The following is a 20,990-nucleotide window of genomic DNA, read 5'->3' as shown; positions in this document are numbered from 1 at the left end:
CTGACTGCCATCAATTCTTGGATTTCTCCCTTTAATAATTCATCTATTACTTTAGAGATTGGATGAAGTGTACAGAGTGGAAATGCGAAAGATAGTTGAAGAGGAAAGAAATCCAAATACTGTTTACGATGAATGTAAATTGCCCTCATTATTAAGGGACATCAATCACCCTAATTAGAAGCTTAGCTCCGCTCATTTGTTTACAGATTAATTAAAGTGTCATCATTAGTCAAACAGATAAGGGCAAGTAAGTAAATGCAATGTCCCAGCAATAATTTGATTGAATATTCATTTTCTACAATTCAGTTTAAAGCTGGAGAACTTTATAGCTCTGGAGGTCTCTGGAATCAATGTGTCAGGGTTAATTATGGATTTATGTATTCATAACCACACAATATTGAATGTCAATATTAATGATATTCTATAACCTGTAGAGACAGCAATCCGCCCAAAGACACACAGGTTGCGAATAACAGACCACAGATTTGTTGTTGTGAAGCCTGTGAAATGGACGTGTTCATGAGTAGACTGAGGTTCCGTTAACACCCTTCATTATGGATAAGCGTAATAGAAACAAAAATGAGAAGGGGACTGGAAGGTCTTCTGCTCACCTTCCATTTCTTATAGTCAATAAATGGTTACCTTACAAATTTTTCCATTGTAAGTTATAGAAGTTCATTACAGAAGCTGCCAAACGCAAGTGTGAACTAAGACTTATTCTAGAATAATTCTGTCCGACAAGGGACTTGTGCTGTAGGTGGACACGAGATATAAATGGCTAACACACAAATCCCTATTACTGTTACAGGGATGGGCCTCCAAGCATCATAATTAAATATGATACAAGGAGTCCCTGACTTCCTATGGAACAACCGTGTGGTTCTGAAAACATGATTACAGTATGGCATGAGGGTCCCAGCAGCGGTTCACTGCATAAAATATAATCATTGGATCCCCATCCTGGGAACAGTATTTGGTCCATGATATGAGGCCACCCCATGGTCCATGGACCAATCATGTTCTTGTGTTCAAGCCCTAAACAGCTTAATGTTCTGCCACGTCTTCTGCTACTAGCTGAGGACATGGTCATAATATTTCCATAAGAAATAATTATACTACTCCTATAAAGTTGTGTGTGTATATACAAAAATCATTAGGAGAGGTTGTCCATAGAGACATCCCCCTCAAGTTCATGAGAATGAGAGTCCATTGTACTCCCGCTGCACCCCACAAGAAAGGATGGTCTGGTCCCACATGCGCACTGCTGATCCATTTACTGTCTATGGAACTAACAGAGATGGCCAAGTATAACGCTTGGCAATCTTAGTCAGCGCCATACAGATACAGCAGCAGGGCACATGTGCACATACAGTGGACCCCATTTCCAATGATCCGTGGGGGTTCAATTAGTGAGACCAAGAATGATTGGCAAGTTAGCTGTTATCCTGAGGATACGGGCTAACTTGTTATCACTGAATAACGCCAAGGCACCAATTTACTACTGCATGATGAAATCGCTCAATGCCAGCAATACCTGTAATTGTAAAACATCTTACCTGAAGCATATCGTCCACCATAGTCAAGATGTACTGGACTGTTTGCTCCTTGGAGATGTGGGTCATCAGGTTGATGAAGGTTTTAGCACACTGAAACGACATAATAACACTGTATTATCATCCTTATAAAATGAGGAACAGAAATGAGACCAAAGTTTCAGGATTGCACGAAATATTACCCATGCATAGACATAATCTGGAAGAGAAAAATCAAAAATCCATCCACAAGGACCTGCCACAGAATAAGTGATTAATATCTGACTGGGGTGACTCAAACTATTGGACCCCTCCGCCATTGATAATGAGAACAGGGATCCCCGTTACTCCAGGGAAAGGAAATCCAAAATCCAGCTTAAGAGCAATCGCTGTTTCTGTACTGTCACTGCATTGAGAATTACATCATCCAAGTTACATTTATAAAAATTACCAATGCATTTACGGTTCTGCCAGTACCTTGATATTATATTTATGGATACTATCATAAGGTCCTGGCAGGGTGATTGCTCATGGACAGATAAGATCACATGACCCTGCATCTGCGGCCATTTAATGAACAGGAATGTCTGGCTGATGAGGTAAAAGACAGGAGGTTTCACTTTACAAATGAAGATACCGGAGCAGAACTAATATCCTTCCCCTACACATTACCAAAACATGAGATAAAAGTGGCCAACCCCTTTAACTATGTCCTTTTTTTTTTTTGCTTGAAAAAACCCTTCTGTTTGTAAACATCAAAACTGAAGAATCTCTATTCTGCTAAAATACATGCATGACAAGCAGTGGAAAGCTGTCGTTTATTTGGTCTCTTTATACCAAAATTAATAGTTTTCATAGGGAAAGTTTTTTCCCAAAAAAAAGTTAGGTGAAGTTTACCTTTCTGTATGCAGAGCTGTGCCCCTAGTCCCATGGAAGTGGCCAGTGAGGAGTCCCGCACCCTTGGGAAACCGCTACGTCATGTATCGATTTCAAATAGAAAAAAATCCCATGTCCCTCATATCCCCCTTATTCCCAATGTACTTTTATTTATAGCTGGTTACATATAGTACACCTGGTTCCCTGCCAGCAAACTGGATTGAGTCACAGGGGTGTCTGAGTAAGGCCGCAAGCCTGTGTCGTTATCTTCTTTATCTCCCCTCTGCTCCACTACATCTTCCTCCCGCCCTCCCTCCTGCAGACTGAGCAGATTTGCTTGTAGCACTGGTTCAGTTCACATCTGCATGAAGGAGGGGTCAGAGGAATGAAGAGCAAGTAAAGCAAAGAAGAGATACTGGTGACGAAACTTTTATCTACTTTGAAAAGTGAGTGGAAGCATTAATGTTAATTATAAAAGCAGATTGGGAATTAGTATTACAAAGTCTGTGGGAACCTAACATTAGGTGAAAATGTGTGATCCTGATGACAGGTTCCCTTTAACAATCCCCCTGCTAGTCCAGCATCTTAGGTGCAATGCTGCGAGGACAAGAGCACTGTCCGAAGCACTGAAGTAGCAAGTTCAGTTTTTTTATGCTACTGGTCCTTGCAGAATCATTTTATTTTTAATTTTGCGTGAAGCAAGTGTTGCTGAGAAAGTGGGACCAAGCTAAGTCCACCTCTCTCTTAGCAACCCTTGCTACACGCATTGATCTGAAGAAGGAGTCTCAGTAACGCATTATCATTAAAGCAACATTTAAACCAATACTTATGAAGTGTGGACACCTTTCCAGAATAATTACCATCCAGCTTGTGCCGTTTCAGTCACCCCTCCCTGGTCTCCCCAAGTACTAACCACCGAGTTCAGTCTACACACGGTATCCGACTGTTGGGCAGCTCCTCCTGAATAAATAGGGGTTCTCCACCATTTGATTGTGTTTTATCCACCTTAGGAGAGTGATCTCGCTTTTGTATTTCCTAGTACTAAAGTTTATATTAGCTGATAGTCTGCTCTAACACCCACGACTGGAGAGCTCTCCAATCGCAGATGTTAACCCCTTTACACTCCATGGTCATAAGGGGCTTCAATCCAGGGATCCGTTCCTCTTCAGGTCAGACCCAAGGTTGCCCGATCAGTCCAGCAGTCAGAACCCTTCCGGGTCTGGCTGTAAGCTGTCTTATATTAGTATTGCTGGACAGTGTCAAGCAAAAGTGTATATAAAGCAAAATAAGTTAAAAAAAAAGACTTATAAAAAAGTTGAAGCTCCGTAAATGACACACTCCCATATAAAAACCTCGTCCATGTCCATAACAATGTGCATAAAAAAACCAAATCATTATTTGACCCATATTGTGAAGGCCATTAAAAAAAATGTGAAAAGCTTTTCCAAAAAGAGGATTTTTCATCAATACTCTCAATAAAATAAGCCCTAATCCAGAGTTGTCAGCCAAAAAATAAAAAAGTTAAACTAAAACGATGTTACTCTGAAAAGATGGCGAGGCCAAAATTAACAAGATTTCTCCAAATTACTTTTTATTCAGTAAAATTGCGGGAAAAAAAAGCCATATAAATGAGGCATTACCGTAATTGTGATAAAAATAACATTTTTATGGTATTGTAAACGGCAAAAAAAATAAATAAAATTAGATGATTTTAATTTCGTCTACCAAGAAAGAGTAAATAAAATCTCTTCAATAAACTATAGATGCCAGAAAATTATGTACCCGAAAAGTGCATCTTATCTGTCATTTGTCCAATAATTAAAGCCTGTACAATGTGAGAATGCAAATCAGCTCTGAATGCTGCTTCTAAGCCCAGTCATGTGCCCATAAAACAGTTTACCACCACATATGGGGCATTGGGGTAATTTATGGGGTATGAGGGGTAATTTATGGGGTGTTAGTATTATTTAGGCCACTTGAAATCTGAGCACATCCCTCTAAATATAGGTTTTAGCAATTTTCCACAAAAATGTGAAAAATGTCACCCAAATTCCAAGCCTCATAACATTCCAGAAAATGAAAGAATGCATAAAAAACCCGTGCCAACATAAAGCAGACATTCGGGAAACGTAAGTTCTGAATTCATTTGGGTGCTATGAGTATCTTCCTGAAAAGAGATCATCATTTGAAGCAGAAAATGGATACGTTCCAGTGTTCCAAAGCTATAACCACTTATAGTGACACGGGGCAGGTTTGAAAGATGGGTCCGTGTCCTAGAGTCCTAGGGGTTAAAACAGTACAGACAACCTTAAATAATGAGAGCTTGTATCTGCTGAGGAGTATGTTGGACAAGTTTTGACAAAAAGCCCTTGAGTGAGAGGAATAAATATGACCACAAACGGATGACCTCCGACCTGGAAGTGGAGAGCAGCAGATTTCTGGTTATGTGCACATTGCAGGCGTTGTATCTCCATGTCAATGTACTACCAATGCAATATAACAGATCAGCTTACCTGATTGCCTTCATTGGTTAATATGGCTTTCTTCTCCTCCGAATTAGACTTTTCGAACCTCAGGATAAATTCACAGTCTTCTCCTGAAATCATCTGCCCCCTGGAATAAAGTATAAGGGTTACATAGTAGATGGACTCTACTGTGCAATATTTCATATTACGGATGAATAGAGCGGTGTGATAGAGGTTTCCTAAAGCTTAAATGGGGTTGCCATTTTGCGCAAATATAGTATTACTGTTAGTATGATTAGGAAACAATTTTCTTATATACTTTCTCTCTCAATTACTCACGGTTTTCTAGATCTCTGCTTGTTGTGATTGTATAAGGCTGGGTTCACATTATGTTTTTGCTGTACGTTGTAAATACACATCGGGCAGATTACCGACTTGGTCTTACAGCACATGGCGCAGACGTATCCCACTCTATGCTTGTACAGTGGGATACGGCGCCCAGTGACTCCTCCTCCCCATTGAATGCGGGGGGAGGAGTGAACAAGAACACCAGACGGCGATTGGCTGCTGTGATAAAGTCTTCATCAATGATAGACACAGGAAATAAATCAGGAGGACAAGAACTGAAACTCAGTCATAACAACTGCTAATGTGGGAACCTGTATCACATGGGAAATACACAATCCAAAATGAATGGGATGGAGTAAACTGGACAATAGTTACACAGGGGCAAGTGCCCTTGGCCACGCAGAAACGCAGAATAATAACTTGTAGATCATGTTTCTTCCATGGACCAATGAGGTAGCATCTTCCAGAAAATATACTTCATCTTAATCTACAAGAAACCCGGATGGCGAGGTCTCTGGATGCAGGACCATCAATAGCAGCACATGGGGCATTGACTTCACCTCTGAGCTCTTCATCTCCATGACTTTATACAACAAATTTGCAACTCACTTAAAAGAAATAATGGGGCTTGGGTCACTACCAGCCTGAGAGAGAGAAGAGTCACAAACACCTGACATGAGTCACAAAAGCTAATTTGCATATCACAAAAATACCTGTAATTAAGGTACAGTGGCCCACTGCGTATGTATGAACGTAGCAGAGATGTCTGTGTGTGCAAGTAACAAAACTGTTGCCGAAATAGTTGTGTGCCCACCAGGGAATTTTTAATTGATGTCAAATATAATTTTTCCTGTTTTTTGATATCCAAATCTAGGTAGTGTCTTATAGTCCAAAAATACTGTAAACCTATTTACAGGGCCATATTAGGGCTTGAATTCTGCTATAAAATTTCCTAGTGGCACCATCTGTTTCAAAGTACTGGGTGGCTGGGAAAAAACACCAATTTCTCTTTAGTGTAAAAGCTGTTTACATGCATAAAATTGACAAAGCCAAGATAAACCAGGGACACTTACTCATAGATCCAGGCACTGTGACTGAGGCCATCTTATATTTGTTATGCATGGTCTACTTCCATTATTCCAATGAGCCTGAAGTGCTCTGAAGGTTATAACCAGAGACTGCCTGTGCTACAGCTTTACAGGCTGTTACAGGATGTTTCAGCACACAGGGGGAGGAGGAGGAGGTGCACCTGTACAGTGTAACAGCCTACAGCATGGAGAGGCTCTGATAACACCTTCCAAACCATTTATTGTGCAAGAGCATAATTTTAAAAGTTGATTTTAGAATGAAGAAGGCCATGGATAACAAATATAACAAGATTACCACAGTCTGAGTGTATAGATCTATGTGTAAGTGTCCCTGGTTTATAATTCCTGATTTTGATGGTAGATTTATTTAAAAAAAAAAAAAAAAAACATGAAAATATAAATGTTCATCTAAAACTTATATCCAAACTTGAAATGAACTATGGAATGTCCGGGAGTTACTGCATATCCTAGAGCCATCCTGTGGTAATGATCGCCAAATCCAGGCGGTCAGGCAGGACTCAATAGCACATGTCTGGCCACCGCTGCCTAATTGTGAGGTGGTCGTATTTCTAAGGCACAACATGGCCACATTTATGAGAAATTATCTTCACACAGGAACATTTTTTTTTAAATAACATCCAATTGAAGAAATGTTTACATATAGTACTGAATTAAATGTGAATGCCCAGATGGGAATTCCCCTTTAAATTATGAACAAAAAACAATGGGAAATTTGTTATGGAGAGCATATTTGGCACTCTTGTAAAAAAAAAAAAAAAAAAACACATGCAATAATTGGTTATATTTCAAAAAATATGTAAAAATAAAATTCATACTGCACAAAACACCGTCCTAGCAAAATAAACATTTTACTATGGACTATATGAAAATACAACTTAATAATCCACACAACCACATGCAACCTTGAAGCAAACTATGTGGAGTATAAACAAAAACACATTTCAGAAATATTTCTAGAAATTTGTGCTAAACCAAACCTTGACTGAATTCATAACCTAAGTACTTTATACTGTACTCTGCATCTTCCACATGACATGAAACACTCCGGATATCTATACAGCAAGCAGAATACCAGCCTCCCCCAGCACAGGGTCAGGCGGAGCGGCTAGGTCTACCAGCTCAAGGAGCAATGTTGACACCTAAACACAACCTCTGACATGGTGTGTGTGTTATGTACACAGCATTGTGCATCCACACTATTCTCCTCCAATCTCATCTGAGATATAGATTGTGCAAAACAATCCTTTCTATATACTACACCACAAAGTAGACCCTATAACCAGATACCTCCAGACATGTCCTAGACCAGTGTTGGAATTAGCATTAGAAAACAAAGCAGAGGATCAATCTATTTACATTCTCTGTACGTTTAGCAAACAACATTCTGAATCCAGAGATAAGACTGTTGTTCCAGAAAACAAGATCCTGCTCTTTGCTTTTCGGCTGAACAATCTCCACCTTGAACACAAAGTGGGAGTTTACACTGAATCCATATAAATCAAGAGGTTGTAACTTTATAGGAGCTATAAAAGAGTGTTCACAAGTAAACATTTTCTTTAGACTGAAACAGATGATTTCCACTAGAGATATGTCAATGATATTACATAGCAAAATCTCCCCTTTACATACATAAAGGTTTGAGGGACACTATATAGCAGTGATGGCAAACCTTTTAGAGACCGAGTGCCCAAACTACAACAAAGACCCACTTATTTATCGCAAAGTGCCAACACAGAAATTTAATTTGTGATTTATACTCCCTTCTCTGTCACAGCTTTCATTGATACCAGCACCTGAGGACACCAATAAAGCAGAAAATAGTCCCAGGTAGAGCTGTCACTTTAAAATAGCTCTGTGCACAGCAAGTCCTGGGCTGTCTGGGACTGCAGGAAGATACCTGGAGTCATCTCTGGTGATGGCCTGAGTGCCCACAGAAAGGGCTCTGAGTGCCACCTCTGGCACCAGTGCCATAGGTTAGCCATCACTGCTATAGAGTCACCAAGTTATACTTCTATAGAGAAGGGATGACACCTACAGAAAGTTTCATATTTCAGCAACATAATGATTTTCCTGGTATTTATATGGATAAAGGTTTGAAAACTCCATCTCAGTGTATTTTACTGTAATCTGTGAAAATACACAGTCTAAGTACTCATCCTTATGGTGAAGTCAGGGTCGGCTTTAGGCCCCTGGGCGACAGAGCCTCACTGGGACACTTTGCAGTGAACTCACATGGCGGCATTAAAAACAAAAACAGTCTCCTGTTCCCCAAAATATTTCCTAGTTTACCATACCAAACAGCTCCCTCCCCCCCATGGATTACTTATGTACAGCCTTATGTGGGCCCCCTCAGCAGCTCTGGGCCCCCGACAATTGCTCAGGTATGCCCAGTGCTGACGCCGGCCCTGGGAGACGTCACGCGTGGACAACTGTTATGCAGAAATTTTTGTTAACAGATGTGTTCATGTTAAAGGGGCTAGAAGGAATCTAATCTATGTATCTATATTAAACCTCTGCAATCTCTAATAGGACAGAAAAAAATAAGAATTTCCAGGAAGGTAAAATAAAATACCGTGTGCATCTGGCCTGACATATAAAAGCACTAGTGAGCTGTCCATGTGTACTTACTGGAGATATGACTGCCAGTTCACTTTGTTAGCACGAACTTCTGCAGCTTTGGCCGCGATGATGTTGGTAGGAACAGCAGCGTCAACCGCTCCTCGAATATCCATCTTCAAGTTTTTGTTCCTAAATACACAACATTTGCATCACTTATTTTGTCCCAAAAAAACATGTAAAAAAGCCTATATAGCTCCATAGTGAGGTACAAGAGCTATTAGGGTGCCAAACACTTAACCCTGCAATGCCCTATAACTATTCCCTACTGCAGCTGGAATTTCCCATTCTTATTATAAATGGCGCAGCACATAATAAATTTATTCATAAACTGCGGTGACCATAATAAGGCTGTTATTTTGGGAACTACAGAGGCTCACTATGAGCCCTGCTGTAACACCAGGGCAGACCAATAAGGGAGTAGAACATGTGACTATATGAACAGAATGATGGGTTGATGAGTTATTCCATTAGGACAACCCGTCCATTTACTAAGGGTCACAGAGCGCACTTTCGTCGAACTGTACGCCTTTTTTGGGGATTAAACGGGTAAGACAGGTATTTAACAAGTGTCTGCGCTGGGATTTTGGCGCAGCTGCACTGGCTTCCATGCGTCAGAAATCGGGAGGGGGCGTCAGACGATCAGACTGATTCGGACTGTGCGCGGGATTCAACATTCAAATTGTGTCGCAAGCTCAAGCACTTACATGCAACACGAAAAAGATGGTGAACTCCGTCAGACCTGAGCGGGGAAGCGACACATGCATTATCGCCGGACAAAGCACTTTCTGTAAACTCCAATGGACGGGTAAGTAAATGTGCACCTATAAGTCCTTTTAGAGTGTATACGTTCAGAGTGGGACTCAGGACCCCCTTTATTTATCAAAAATGAAAGACGCTGCAAAAGTCTCTCTAAATGACAGCAGAAAAATGTTGTTACTTTATGTCCTTATCCTTAATTTGGAAAGAGGGCTGCAGTTCCACATTTTTATCTCAGGAAGCTGAAAGGCTACAGTCATCAGACATAGTGAACGGTCGGCAACTTCCCCTTTGCTATTAAACCAAGACTAGATAGCAAAACTAAACTACAGCAAGGTACAAAATATAAAGCAGATCACCAGTTACAGACAGTCTAGGAGCTTCCCAAGCATTATAATCTGCTGGGAGGGTGTAGTAGAGAAATTAACTGTGATTTCTATTGCACCTTAATTATATCTGTCTATTATACTATTTCCTAAAATATTCCCAGTTTAAACCATATGCTAATGAGGTAGTTGCTGCACCCAGGATCCCTAGAAGCAGGAGAACTGCTATGGAAATCATAATACATTTCTCTATAGCATGTTGCCAGCAAATTATAATGCTTGGTGGAGGTGGTAGACTCCCTTTAAAGTAATCCCGATGCAGTCCATCGCCTCTGTAAAAATATACGTAATAAATGTGGGTACTGCTCAATATAGCCTACTGGTGTATCCATTTTTGGTCACCACAGTATTTTTGGAAGAGTTCTGTGGAAGCCTTCATGTGAAGGTAGGGAACAGTGGATATCAGGAGAATGTAGCCCTGCTAAATACAGGGGTTATTGCACTATAACATCACAGAACAGATTGCCAGGGGTCCCACTGATCATGAAGACATGGATCTTATAATTGTGGGACCATGCACTGAGCATTTTGTGAGCAGTATAAGAACTCTCCTTGTATATAAGGTCATGTGCGGTTTTCTTTATATATAATTTACTTTGTGAGGGAGGGAGACTTAATACTAATAGTTGTCACAATCACAATCATCCCTCGTTCTCTTCACAATGTGCAGATTCCTGTGATGGTACAACAAGGGCTTTGTTGTCTGTAAACACTGATCTGGAGGGAGTGCCATGCTGACAGCACCAGGACAGGTTCTTGTCAGTCCACAGCCTTACCCTTAGCTGGTAACAAGCAGCAGACTCTGGATTGGGGCAGTGCCACGCTGATCTGGTAAAACCGAGTAGATGTGTCTTATGAATCTAGGGAAAAAAAAAAAGAATACACTGAAGGACGGCATTGTGCCATGGAGATAATAACTGTGCTTATTCTACATAGCCGGAGGACCTCGTGCTCACATGCTTCATTAACCAAGTCTTCCTTCCCTGTGCAAGTATCCTGGCAGGGTGGGAGGGGTGCCACTTCTGTTCTTTCACTTACTTCAAATGAATGTGCCCCAGAATTTCTTAATTAGGTGCAATTGTCCTCTCCTCTCACACAATGCACAATGTGAGAACATCATCACAAATAATAACATGCGGAGGAGTCAATTTATTCGTATATTTCTAGGAGTAATAAATAACAAGTACTAAGTAAGATGTTCCAGAATACTCATGTAGAAGGTTTTAGCCAACCATAGCCAATTACACTATAAAGTATCAGACATGCATCCAAAAGAAAGTTTGTAGTGTATCCAAATACATAGTGTGATCCATCACCATCATTAGCTGTACCTTCACATACAATAGTATTGTATATTACTATGAGAAATATAGGTATATTGACATATAGGACAGAAATGGGGGATTGTCCTTTTTTATCTGGATCCCACTCCCACATAAAATACACTGAGAACAGTGACGTTTCATACAGCAGTTACAGATGGATCTCATACTTGGCTGAAACCAGGGGTCAGATTATCCCCTTTCTCTCTATATTAAAAGGACATCTACCAACGGAATGAAAGATTGTAAACCCAGCACACTGACATGCTGGTGTGTGCCCCTTCTGGCAGGATCTGCTCTTCTTTAAGGTTCTTATGTCCTTCTTTTTAAAAATATTTTAATTTGCATACATTTTAAATGCTCTCTTTTGTAAAAACCAGGGAATTTGAATCTAAAGGAAGAGCAGATCCGCACACACCAGTATGTCAGTGTGCTTGGTTGACAATCATTCATCCTGGTGGTAGATGTCCTTTAAGACCCTTGTCTTATAGATACATGATGTATACTACAAACTGCAGTTCCTGATAATGTGAACAAAGTTACAAAGCAACACAGGTCCAGATCTGTTATTATTAACAGAGTTTGTCCTGTCTGAATTGGGAATGGGTCCTAATAGGAGATCCTAACATGTATGCATGAGATTCCACATCTCTGGTATGTGTGGGAGATGTGTGACTACTGGAGACCACAATGTGAGCAGCTACAAGTCCAGGCCGGTTTTTTATCATCTATATTTTATCCACCTACAGGAATAATGCCAATGTGAACAGGGGCAGACACCTCATAACCTGCAACCAGAGAGAAGACAATGCAAGCATGAACCGCACTACCTCCTGATATAGGTACCATGAACTTTCACATAATACTGACACAACACACCCAGCACTGCTACATCTAACCTTCGACACACAGAGCACAGCTGAGGGTCTCCATGATGGACGGGGCACATAACAATAGCAGTAGTCCAGGCCGGGAGGAGGCCGCAGCACCGCCGCTAATTCTTCATTCCCAGGCTGAGCCCCCTGCCCCCATCACTCACCTCCCCACAGGCCCGGGCCGGTACCGCAGCAGCAGGATCCTCCGTGTGACCTCTCCGCCGCAGCTGACAAGTGATGCGCGGTCATGTGACGGGAACTGAGTCAGGTGACCGCATCCCGGAAGCAGAAGCAGGGAAAGCGAGGCGCCGGTCACGTGACCAGGTGAGTGGGCGGAGACTGGCGTTGTGTACACATGGACATTGCCGGGAAACGCTGTGTAACTTTTTAGAAAGGAAAAACTAAACGTGTATACAACATATATACTAGTGTTTTATTCAGTATTCTGAGAGTTAGGGCAATTTGAATCTTTTTTGACTCACTTGAATTAGAGGCAAAGGAGACACAATTTTACCCTCAGAACATCTGATATGACCCATTTTGCTAAGTTATTCAAGAAGAGTTAAACGGAACCTGTCACCGGGAAAGTGATTTTTAGCTGGTGACAGGTTCCAGTAGTCTATACTATGCTGATTTTTAAAATACATTTGTCAGCTTTCTGAATAATTTCAGTACTTTATATAAGTTTAATTCACATTACCTGGCTCCCTGCCAGCAGCGTGTGGTGAGTCGTGGGGGAAGAGGAGGGCAGCTGCAGAATGTGTGTCTCTGTGTCAGTGTCCTCTCGTCCACATTCATGCAGCTCCCTCCCCCCTTCCTGTCATGTGCAATGAGCTAGTGATGGGTCGTTAGCAAATGAGCCAGGTTTTGTTCATGAACGACATGAGGACAAGAGGACCAGTCACCCAATTTATCAAGCAGCTCCTAGTGCTAGATCAAACGCCGCAGTGTTAGAGTGATAGCGTTAACGGCGGGGTACAATGTAATTGTCGGACAGCTCGCAAAGCTGTCCGACGTATTCATGAGGGGGCAGGGTTGGGGCGTGCCTAGGGGCGGTGACTGCCACTTAGCACGCGGCAGTCACTGCCGGCCTATGGAGCGAGCGGGGCGGTCCGGGGAAGAGGCAGCGCCTCGGACCGCCCCCTCATGAATACATCGGACAGCTTTGCAAGCTGTCCGATGATTACATTGTACCCTGCTGCAGTGTTTGATAGCGTTACCGGAGGTTTCCGGTAACGCTATCACTCTAACACTGCGGCGTTTGATCAAGCACTAGGTGCTGCTTACTTTAGTAAGCAGCTCCTAGTGCCGAAAATTTAGGTGACAGGTCCTCTTTAACCCTGCTCCTAACTGGTTCACCACGTCCCCTTTACAATCGGGTTAAAAGTGAAGTGGTGTGGGTGACTGACTGGCCTGTGGCTCCCTATTATATATTTAATAGGGAGCCGTTGAGGAGCCAGAAGAGCCGGCTTTTCTTAGTGAGTGGAGCCTAATGAGCCAGGTCATTAAAGGGGTTGTCCGAGTTCTGAAAAAAAAACTAAGGGAGGCCGGGAGGGCACTGCTTAAAAAAAGAAAGTCCTACTTACCTTCCAGTGCCCTCCGGTATCCAGCGCTGCTGTCGCTCCGGTCCGGGCGCCATGTAAACAAACATGGCCGGCGGAGCAGCGCTGGACTCAGCTTCCGGACGGCCGTGGCCGGCCACGCCTACCCTTCCCTATTCACAGCATTGTGAATGCAGGCCAGAAGTTTCTTGGGTCCGGCCATGTTTGTTTACTTGGCGCCCGGAGCGACAGCAGCGCTGGATACCGGAGGGCACTGGAAGGTAAGTAGGACTTTATTTTTTTAAGAAGCGCCCTCCTGGCCTCCCTTAGGTTTTTTTCAGAACTCGGACAACCCCTTTGAGAAGAGACAGAATTCCTATCACTACATTGAGCAGACAGGGGAGGAGGATGTTGTGGAGGAGAGGAAGAAGGAATGCGGAGACTCAGGTACACACATGCTGCAGCTTTCCCTCCTCTCTGCTTGCAGAGAGCCAGGTAATGCAAACTATTGAAATGAATGCTGACAAAAGAATTGTTAAAATCACATTAGCATAGGCTATTAGAACCTGTCTCCAGCTAAAAATCACATTCCTGGTGACAAGTTCACTTTAACCCCTTAAGGACGCAGCCATTTTGTAGCTTAAGGCTCAGCCCGATTTTTTGGATTCTGACTTGCGTCTCTTTATACGGTTATAACTTTTGAACACTGTTACTTATCAAAGCGATTCTGAGATAGTTTTTTCTCCACATGTTGTACTTCATTTTAGTGGTAAATTTTGGCAGATAAGTTTTGCATTTATTTACAAAAAAAAAGAAAATATGATAAATTTTTGGAAAAATTTGCCATTTTCGAAATTCAAAATCATTGCGTTTTCAGGCAGATCGATTTACCACCTAAATAAGTTGCTGAATAACATTTCCCATTTGTCTACTTTACATTTTCATAATTTCTGAAATGTCTGGATAATTTATTTTGATGTCACGCGGCTTGCAAATAGAATATCGCTTTTCCGGATTTTCAGAATTGACTATTTTGGGGATAAATACAGTTTGGAATGAAATTTTACATATTTAGCATCAAAACCCCCTATATAACCAACCCATTTTCAAATCTGCACCCCTCAAGCTATCAGAAACAGCTTTTACGAAGATTGTTAACCCCTTGAGATCTTCATAGTAATTGAATCAAAATGGAGGTGAAATTTAGAATGGTCATATTGTTCCCTTATACGTTCATTTAGCCCTAAAATTTACACATTTCCAAAAGATAAAAAGAGAAAACCCACCATACAATTTGTTCTGCAATTTCTCCTGAGTACAAAGACCCCCCACATGTGGCTGCGACTTGTGTTATGGGGGCACAGCGAGGTGCAGAAGGGAAGGAGGGCGCTGCAGCTGCCAGGATTTTAGTTTCCTCATTGGCCCCTTTTGAAGGCTATAAAATTTTCGCTTTTTCGTTATTGGGGCCATGTGATGCCATTTTTTTTGCAGGATGAGATGCTTTTTCCAATGTTACCATTTTGGGGTTTGTATCACCTATTGTTGAAAATTTAGGAACGTTTTTTGAGGACAGGAGTAGAAAAGCATCAATTCTGTACTGGATTTTTTACTTCTTTTTTTTTTGGTGTTCACCGTATAGACTAATAATCATGTTATCTTTATTCTATGGGTTGATACGATTACGGGGATACCAAACATGAATATATTTTCTTACGTTTTACTAAATTTGTCAAACAAAACCCTAATGTGGGGAAAAATCTATCATTTATGTATTGCCGTCTTCCAAGTGGCATAACTTTGTTACTTTTTTGGCTATGGAGCTGGTTGATGGCTTGTTTTTTGCGGGACATGTTGTACATTGCACCAGTATCATGTCGCAGTACATATGGTTTTTTGATCACATTTTATAGCATTTTTTGTGGGATTGAAAAGGTAAAAATCATAATTTTTGGAGGGTTTATAACAGTTTTTTTTTACGGCGTTTATCGTGCGGGTTCAATAATTATTTACTTTTATTCTACGGGTTGTTACGGACGCGGTGATACTATATATGTGGGGTTTGTGTTATGATTTAGACTTTTTTTTGAGTTATATGTCTCTTTATATGTTTTGGGGGTTTGGGGCATTTTTAATGATTTATGACTTTATTTTTTTATTGAATAACTTTTTTTTTTACTTTTTCACTTTTATAACATGGGACATGAAGAAGCAATCATCTGATTGCTTCTTCATGATAATATTCTGCAATACTGATGTATTGCAGAGTATTATCAGTGTCAGCCTATACACTTGCATAGGCTGGCACTGTGCCAGTAAGATGACGTCACAGACGCCATCTTACTGGCAATTCTTGCAGGTAACTCTGGGGTCCAGATCGGACCCCAGAGTTACTATAGCAACGATCGGCGCACCCCGAAAACTGTTCGGGGGGGCCGATCGTGGGGGAAAGATCCCCCAGATACATGTTAGATGCCGCGGTCGCGCTGACCGCGGCATTTAACGGGTTAAGCACCCGCGATCGGAGACAACTCCGATCGCGGGTGTTACACTGGGGTGCCGGCTATCAGTCACAGCCGGCACCCCGTCTTTCCCGATGCCGGTTCGGCTCAGATCTTGAGCTGAACCGGCATCAGCTCAGCGTCCGATATATCGGACGCTGAGCGCTAAGTCACTGCGCTCAGCGTCCGATATATCGGACGCTGAGCGTTAAGAGGTTAATATTGACAGGATGGCGTCTGCATGGTATGACCTCCAAGACGACGTCATTTCCAATGTGGACATGAAGAGAGTACATCACATTCCTCCTACAAGCACATGAGGAAGACTGAATCCACATGTATATCTATAAATCACACAACGGGGCACATTTACTTAGCCGGTCCTGTCACGATCCCCGCTGTGCGTTCCCCGGCGATCTTGGACTCACTAAGATTGTGCGCCCGATTTCCTGCATGTGTCGCTCCAATGCCGGGTTGAGGGAAGAGCGTGCACGTGCATAGTGTACAGCGCAAGCACACCTCTCTGCTTGTACCGCCTCTGATCGCGTTCCCCATCGCAGGCTTACTTTCAGCCGCTGTGTCAGACCATGCCTCAGCGCAGGCTGCGCCTCTCTCTACTTCTTAAAGGAGCAGGACGTTTCTCAGCTAGGCTGTAACAGCCTATCAGTGTGCATCTCCAGCCAAATACTCCAGCATGCCCTTTTTACCGCGCCTGAACAAAGGTTCCTAGCTTGCTAGTCATGCTGCATGGTATTCTGTTTCTGTCTGCTGCCCGTGTTTGACCCCGGCTTGTTCCCGACTCTGTTTTGATCTGCGCCCACTGGTATACGACCCTGGCTTATTTATTGAACTTGTGCTGCCTGTCACTACCCTCTGCCTGTCCCTGGATTCTGTTTGTACTCTGCCTGCTTTGACTGTGGACTGTTACTGACTGCTCCCCTTCCCTGGTACCACGTACAAGTACCTCTGTGCCTGTTCGGCCAGCTGCTCTCTGTACTGGGACCAGCACAAGAGGTATCAGCCTTGCGATATCTCCGAATCAAAGTCCAGATCCCTGAATACTGGAGAGGTCCAGGCATAATGCTCTTGTGAAACCAGTTAGATAGCACAGTGGGTTCACAAACCACTGCTCGTCACACTGCTCAACCCGGCATGGGAGCATGTGCAGTAGCTAAATAGAAGTACCCTCTGTATCTGTCACTGAAACAAGGGAAGGGTGAAGGTATGACGGTGTACATATTTTTACATAAATTGTAAAGGTTTATTCAATTTTACTGCTTATTAAAAAACTTTAATGAGAAAAATGACAAAGAATATTTTTGTTCACATTTCTAGTTACTTATAGTTTGCTTATATTGCAATGATATGTAAAGCTGTTCTAAAGATCCCATCATTTAAAGATGAGCAAAAAAAACCTGCAAAATATGAGCTCGACATTCAGGTAACAAAGGCCACTAAGCAAAGGAGAGGACAAAGAAAGGTTAAGCTCAATTCCACTTGGCTTGCAGCATTACTTCAAAATGATCAATCTTCAATGAGGTATTAGTTAACTTTTCAGGCTCTAAATTTATCTGAATTTAATAAAATAAATATATAAAATTGGAGCCCGAAAAGCATAAGCTCGCAACCCACGTCAAGGGTCCTCATCATCTTGGGAGTCCCTAAACTAACTACTCCAAACAAAATAACAAACCAACCTAAGCTAACTAAAGAGTCCAGAGCCAATTGAATTTCTGCTGTTCGGCATCCAGCTGCCAAAGGATGGCACTCTTTTTACATCGTCGAGGTCGATCTGAAGAGAGCTAAGAGGCATCTTCCACTTGCTACATAGAATCCCAAAGGCAAGCTCCACATATCCTCTGAGCCTCTGATCATCTAATCCAGGCAGAGGCAATGGCCGCTGTACATGGAGGGAAAGTCAAAAACCTTCATCAGTGCCGATCACAAATGGTGCAGGAGATCCAGAAGATCCTGGCATACATCTAGGCCCTGAGTGGGACCTGTTTGGAACAAAGCCAATCAGTCAGTCTGGAAGTCATAAAGACAGCTCCATCAACAGAACTCAACTTGTAAGTGTAATATAGAGGCACTTTGGTGGGAGGTCCTTTGAAGCTACTTCCTGAACTTCAACTGTTAACCAAGTATCAGGTCTTTTCTGTATACTCCAACACTATTCCTTTCTTCTGTCTTGGACCTGTGATTCCTAGGTCTTGACTATTGTAACCTCAACTCTGCAAACCTGCTGGTTACTCTGACTCCAGCTTTTAACTTTGACTCTGAAACCTGATAGTAACCCTGATTTTGAACCACAGACTGCAAATCTGCTAGTGACTCTGACCTGGGCTTTGATCCAGCACTACATGTCTGGACACAGGACCATCAAATGCTTTCTGTTAGGCTAAGCGACCTGAAAGTCTCTGGCAGCCAAATCCATCCTGCCTCACAGCAGAGGGCTTGCCAGACATCACTCCTGCAGCAAGTGATAGAACATGTGGAAAAGCAGGAGTCCAACCAACAACATCTGTTCCATTGCTTACAGTTCTTTTCATGCTTGGACTACTGTAGATACTCGAGTATAAGCCGACCCGAGTATAAGCCGAGACCCCTAATTTTACCACGAAAAACTGGGAAAACCTATTGACTCGAGTATAAGCCGAGGGTGGGAAATGCATTGGTCACAGACCCCCCCCCCCCAGTATATAGCCAGCCAGACCCCTATAATATACAGCCTGCCCCCTGTAGTATACAGCCTGCCCCCTGCAGTATACAGCCATCCCAGGTTGCCCCCAGTAGTATGCAGCCTGCTGCCAGTAGTATACAGCCAGCCCAGCTTGCCCCCAGTAGTATACAGCCTGCCCCCAGTAGTATACAGCTTGCCCCCAGTAGTATACAGCCTGCCCCCAGTAGTATACAGCCTGCCCCCAGTAGTATACAGCCTGCCCCCAGTAGTATACAGCCTGCCCCCAGTAGTATACAGCCAGTCCCCAGTAGTATACAGCTTGCCCCCAGTAGTATACAGCCAGTCCCCAGTAGTATACAGCTTGCCCCCAGTAGTATACAGCCAGTCCCCAGTAGTATACAGCTTGCCCCCAGTAGTATACAGCTTGCCCCCAGTAGTATACAGCCTGCCCCCAGTAGTATACAGCTTGCCCCCAGTAGTATACAGCCAGTACCCAGTAGTATACAGTTTGCCCCCAGTAGTATACAGCCAGTCCCCAGTAGTATACAGCTTGCCCCCAGTAGTATACAGCTTGCCCCCAGTAGTATACAGCTTGCCCCCAGTAGTATACAGTTTGCCCCCAGTAGTATAAAGCCAGTCCCCAGTAGTATACAGCCTGCCCCCAGTAGTATGCAGCCTGCCCCCTGTAGTATACAGCCAGTCCCCAGTAGTATACAGCTTGCCCCATTAGTATACAGCCTGCCCCCAGTAGTATACAGCCTGCCCCCAGTAGTATACAGCTTGCCCCCAGTAGTATACAGCTTGCCCCCAGTAGTATACAGCCAGTACCCAGTAGTATACAGTTTGCCCCCAGTAGTATACAGCCAGTCCCCAGTAGTATACAGCTTGCCCCCAGTAGTATACAGCTTGCCCCCAGTAGTATACAGTTTGCCCCCAGTAGTATACAGCCAGTCCCCAGTAGTATACAGCTTGCCCCCAGTAGTATACAGCCTGCCCCCTGTAGTATACAGCCAGTCCCCAGTAGTATACAGCTTGCCCCTATTAGTATACAGCCTGCCCCCAGTAGTATACAGCCTGCCCCCAGTAGTATACAGCCAGTCCCCAGTAGTATACAGCTTGCCCCAAGTGGAATACAGCCTGCCCCCAGTAGTATACAGCTTGCCCCCAGTAGTATACAGCTTGCCCCCAGTAGTATACAGCCAGTCCCCAGTAGTATACAGCTTGCTCCTAGTAGTATACAGCCTGCCCCCAGTAATATACAGCTTGCCCCCAGTAGTATACCGCCAGTCCCCAGTAGTATACAGCTTGCCCCAAGTGGTATACAGCCTGCTCCTAGTAGTAAACAGCCTGCTCAGAATTTTAAAAAATAATAAACTTATATACTCCGGTGGCCCCGATGTGCAGCGCTGCTCCCCCGATGTCTGCGCGGCTCGTCTTCAGGCTTCCCGGCTCCTCTTCTGTCACATCATGCTGGGCGCCGCCATTGTTCTCTCACGGGCGCCGCCCGGGAGAGAACAATGGCGGCGCCCAGCACGATCTTACAGAAGACAGAAGAGGAGCCGGGAAGCCAAAAGACAAGCCGCGCGGACATCGGGGGAGCAGCGCTGCACATCTGGGCCACCGGAGGGTGAGTATATAAGTTTATTAATTTTTAAGCCCATTGACTTAAGTATTGACTCATGTATAAGCCGAGAGGAAGTTTTCAGCACATTTTTTGTGCTGAAAAACTTGGCTTATACACGAGTATATACGGTACTTTCATTTACCCCTAGTGGCCCAAGTTCCAGTATCTGATATAAGTATTACTCAACCAATTATTACAGGCACATGTTATATATAGATAGGCTGACACACATGTTTCCCTTCTATAAATCTGTATGACCAACTCTTTGCATAGAAATATAAAACCAAAAAAGAATCAAGAGTATTCAGATCCAATTAAATCAATACTTTATTAAGAAAAAAGACATAAAAATAGATATG

At 43.0% G+C, this 20,990-nt stretch overlaps 1 protein-coding gene across 3 annotated transcripts in view; it reads right to left on the bottom strand.

The window, feature by feature from the left end:
- The window catches only part of ATP6V1H (ATPase H+ transporting V1 subunit H), a 109,440-nt gene that overhangs the window by 58,399 nt on the left and 30,051 nt on the right, over positions 1-20,990 (bottom strand). The window contains exons 1-5 of one of the 3 annotated variants that reach the window (XM_072151914.1): positions 12,453-12,590; positions 10,868-10,951; positions 8,959-9,078; positions 4,922-5,021; positions 1,557-1,646 (exon numbers count right to left, since the gene is read on the bottom strand). In XM_072151914.1, the coding sequence (XP_072008015.1) occupies positions 1,557-1,646; positions 4,922-5,021; positions 8,959-9,062 (294 nt within the window). In that variant the 5' untranslated portion in view covers positions 9,063-9,078; positions 10,868-10,951; positions 12,453-12,590. Of the gene's footprint in view, positions 1-1,556; positions 1,647-4,921; positions 5,022-8,958; positions 9,079-10,867; positions 10,952-12,452; positions 12,591-20,990 lie in introns of those variants that run through there. The other 2 variants (XM_072151915.1, XM_072151916.1) reach the window with 2 other exon arrangements.

This window comes from Engystomops pustulosus, chromosome 5, assembly GCF_040894005.1.
Source record: "Engystomops pustulosus chromosome 5, aEngPut4.maternal, whole genome shotgun sequence".
In the NCBI taxonomy this organism is placed as follows: Eukaryota; Metazoa; Chordata; class Amphibia; order Anura; family Leptodactylidae; genus Engystomops; species Engystomops pustulosus.
The sequence above is the reverse complement of the archived record's forward strand: the minus strand, read 5'-3'. Positions and strand labels throughout refer to the sequence as shown.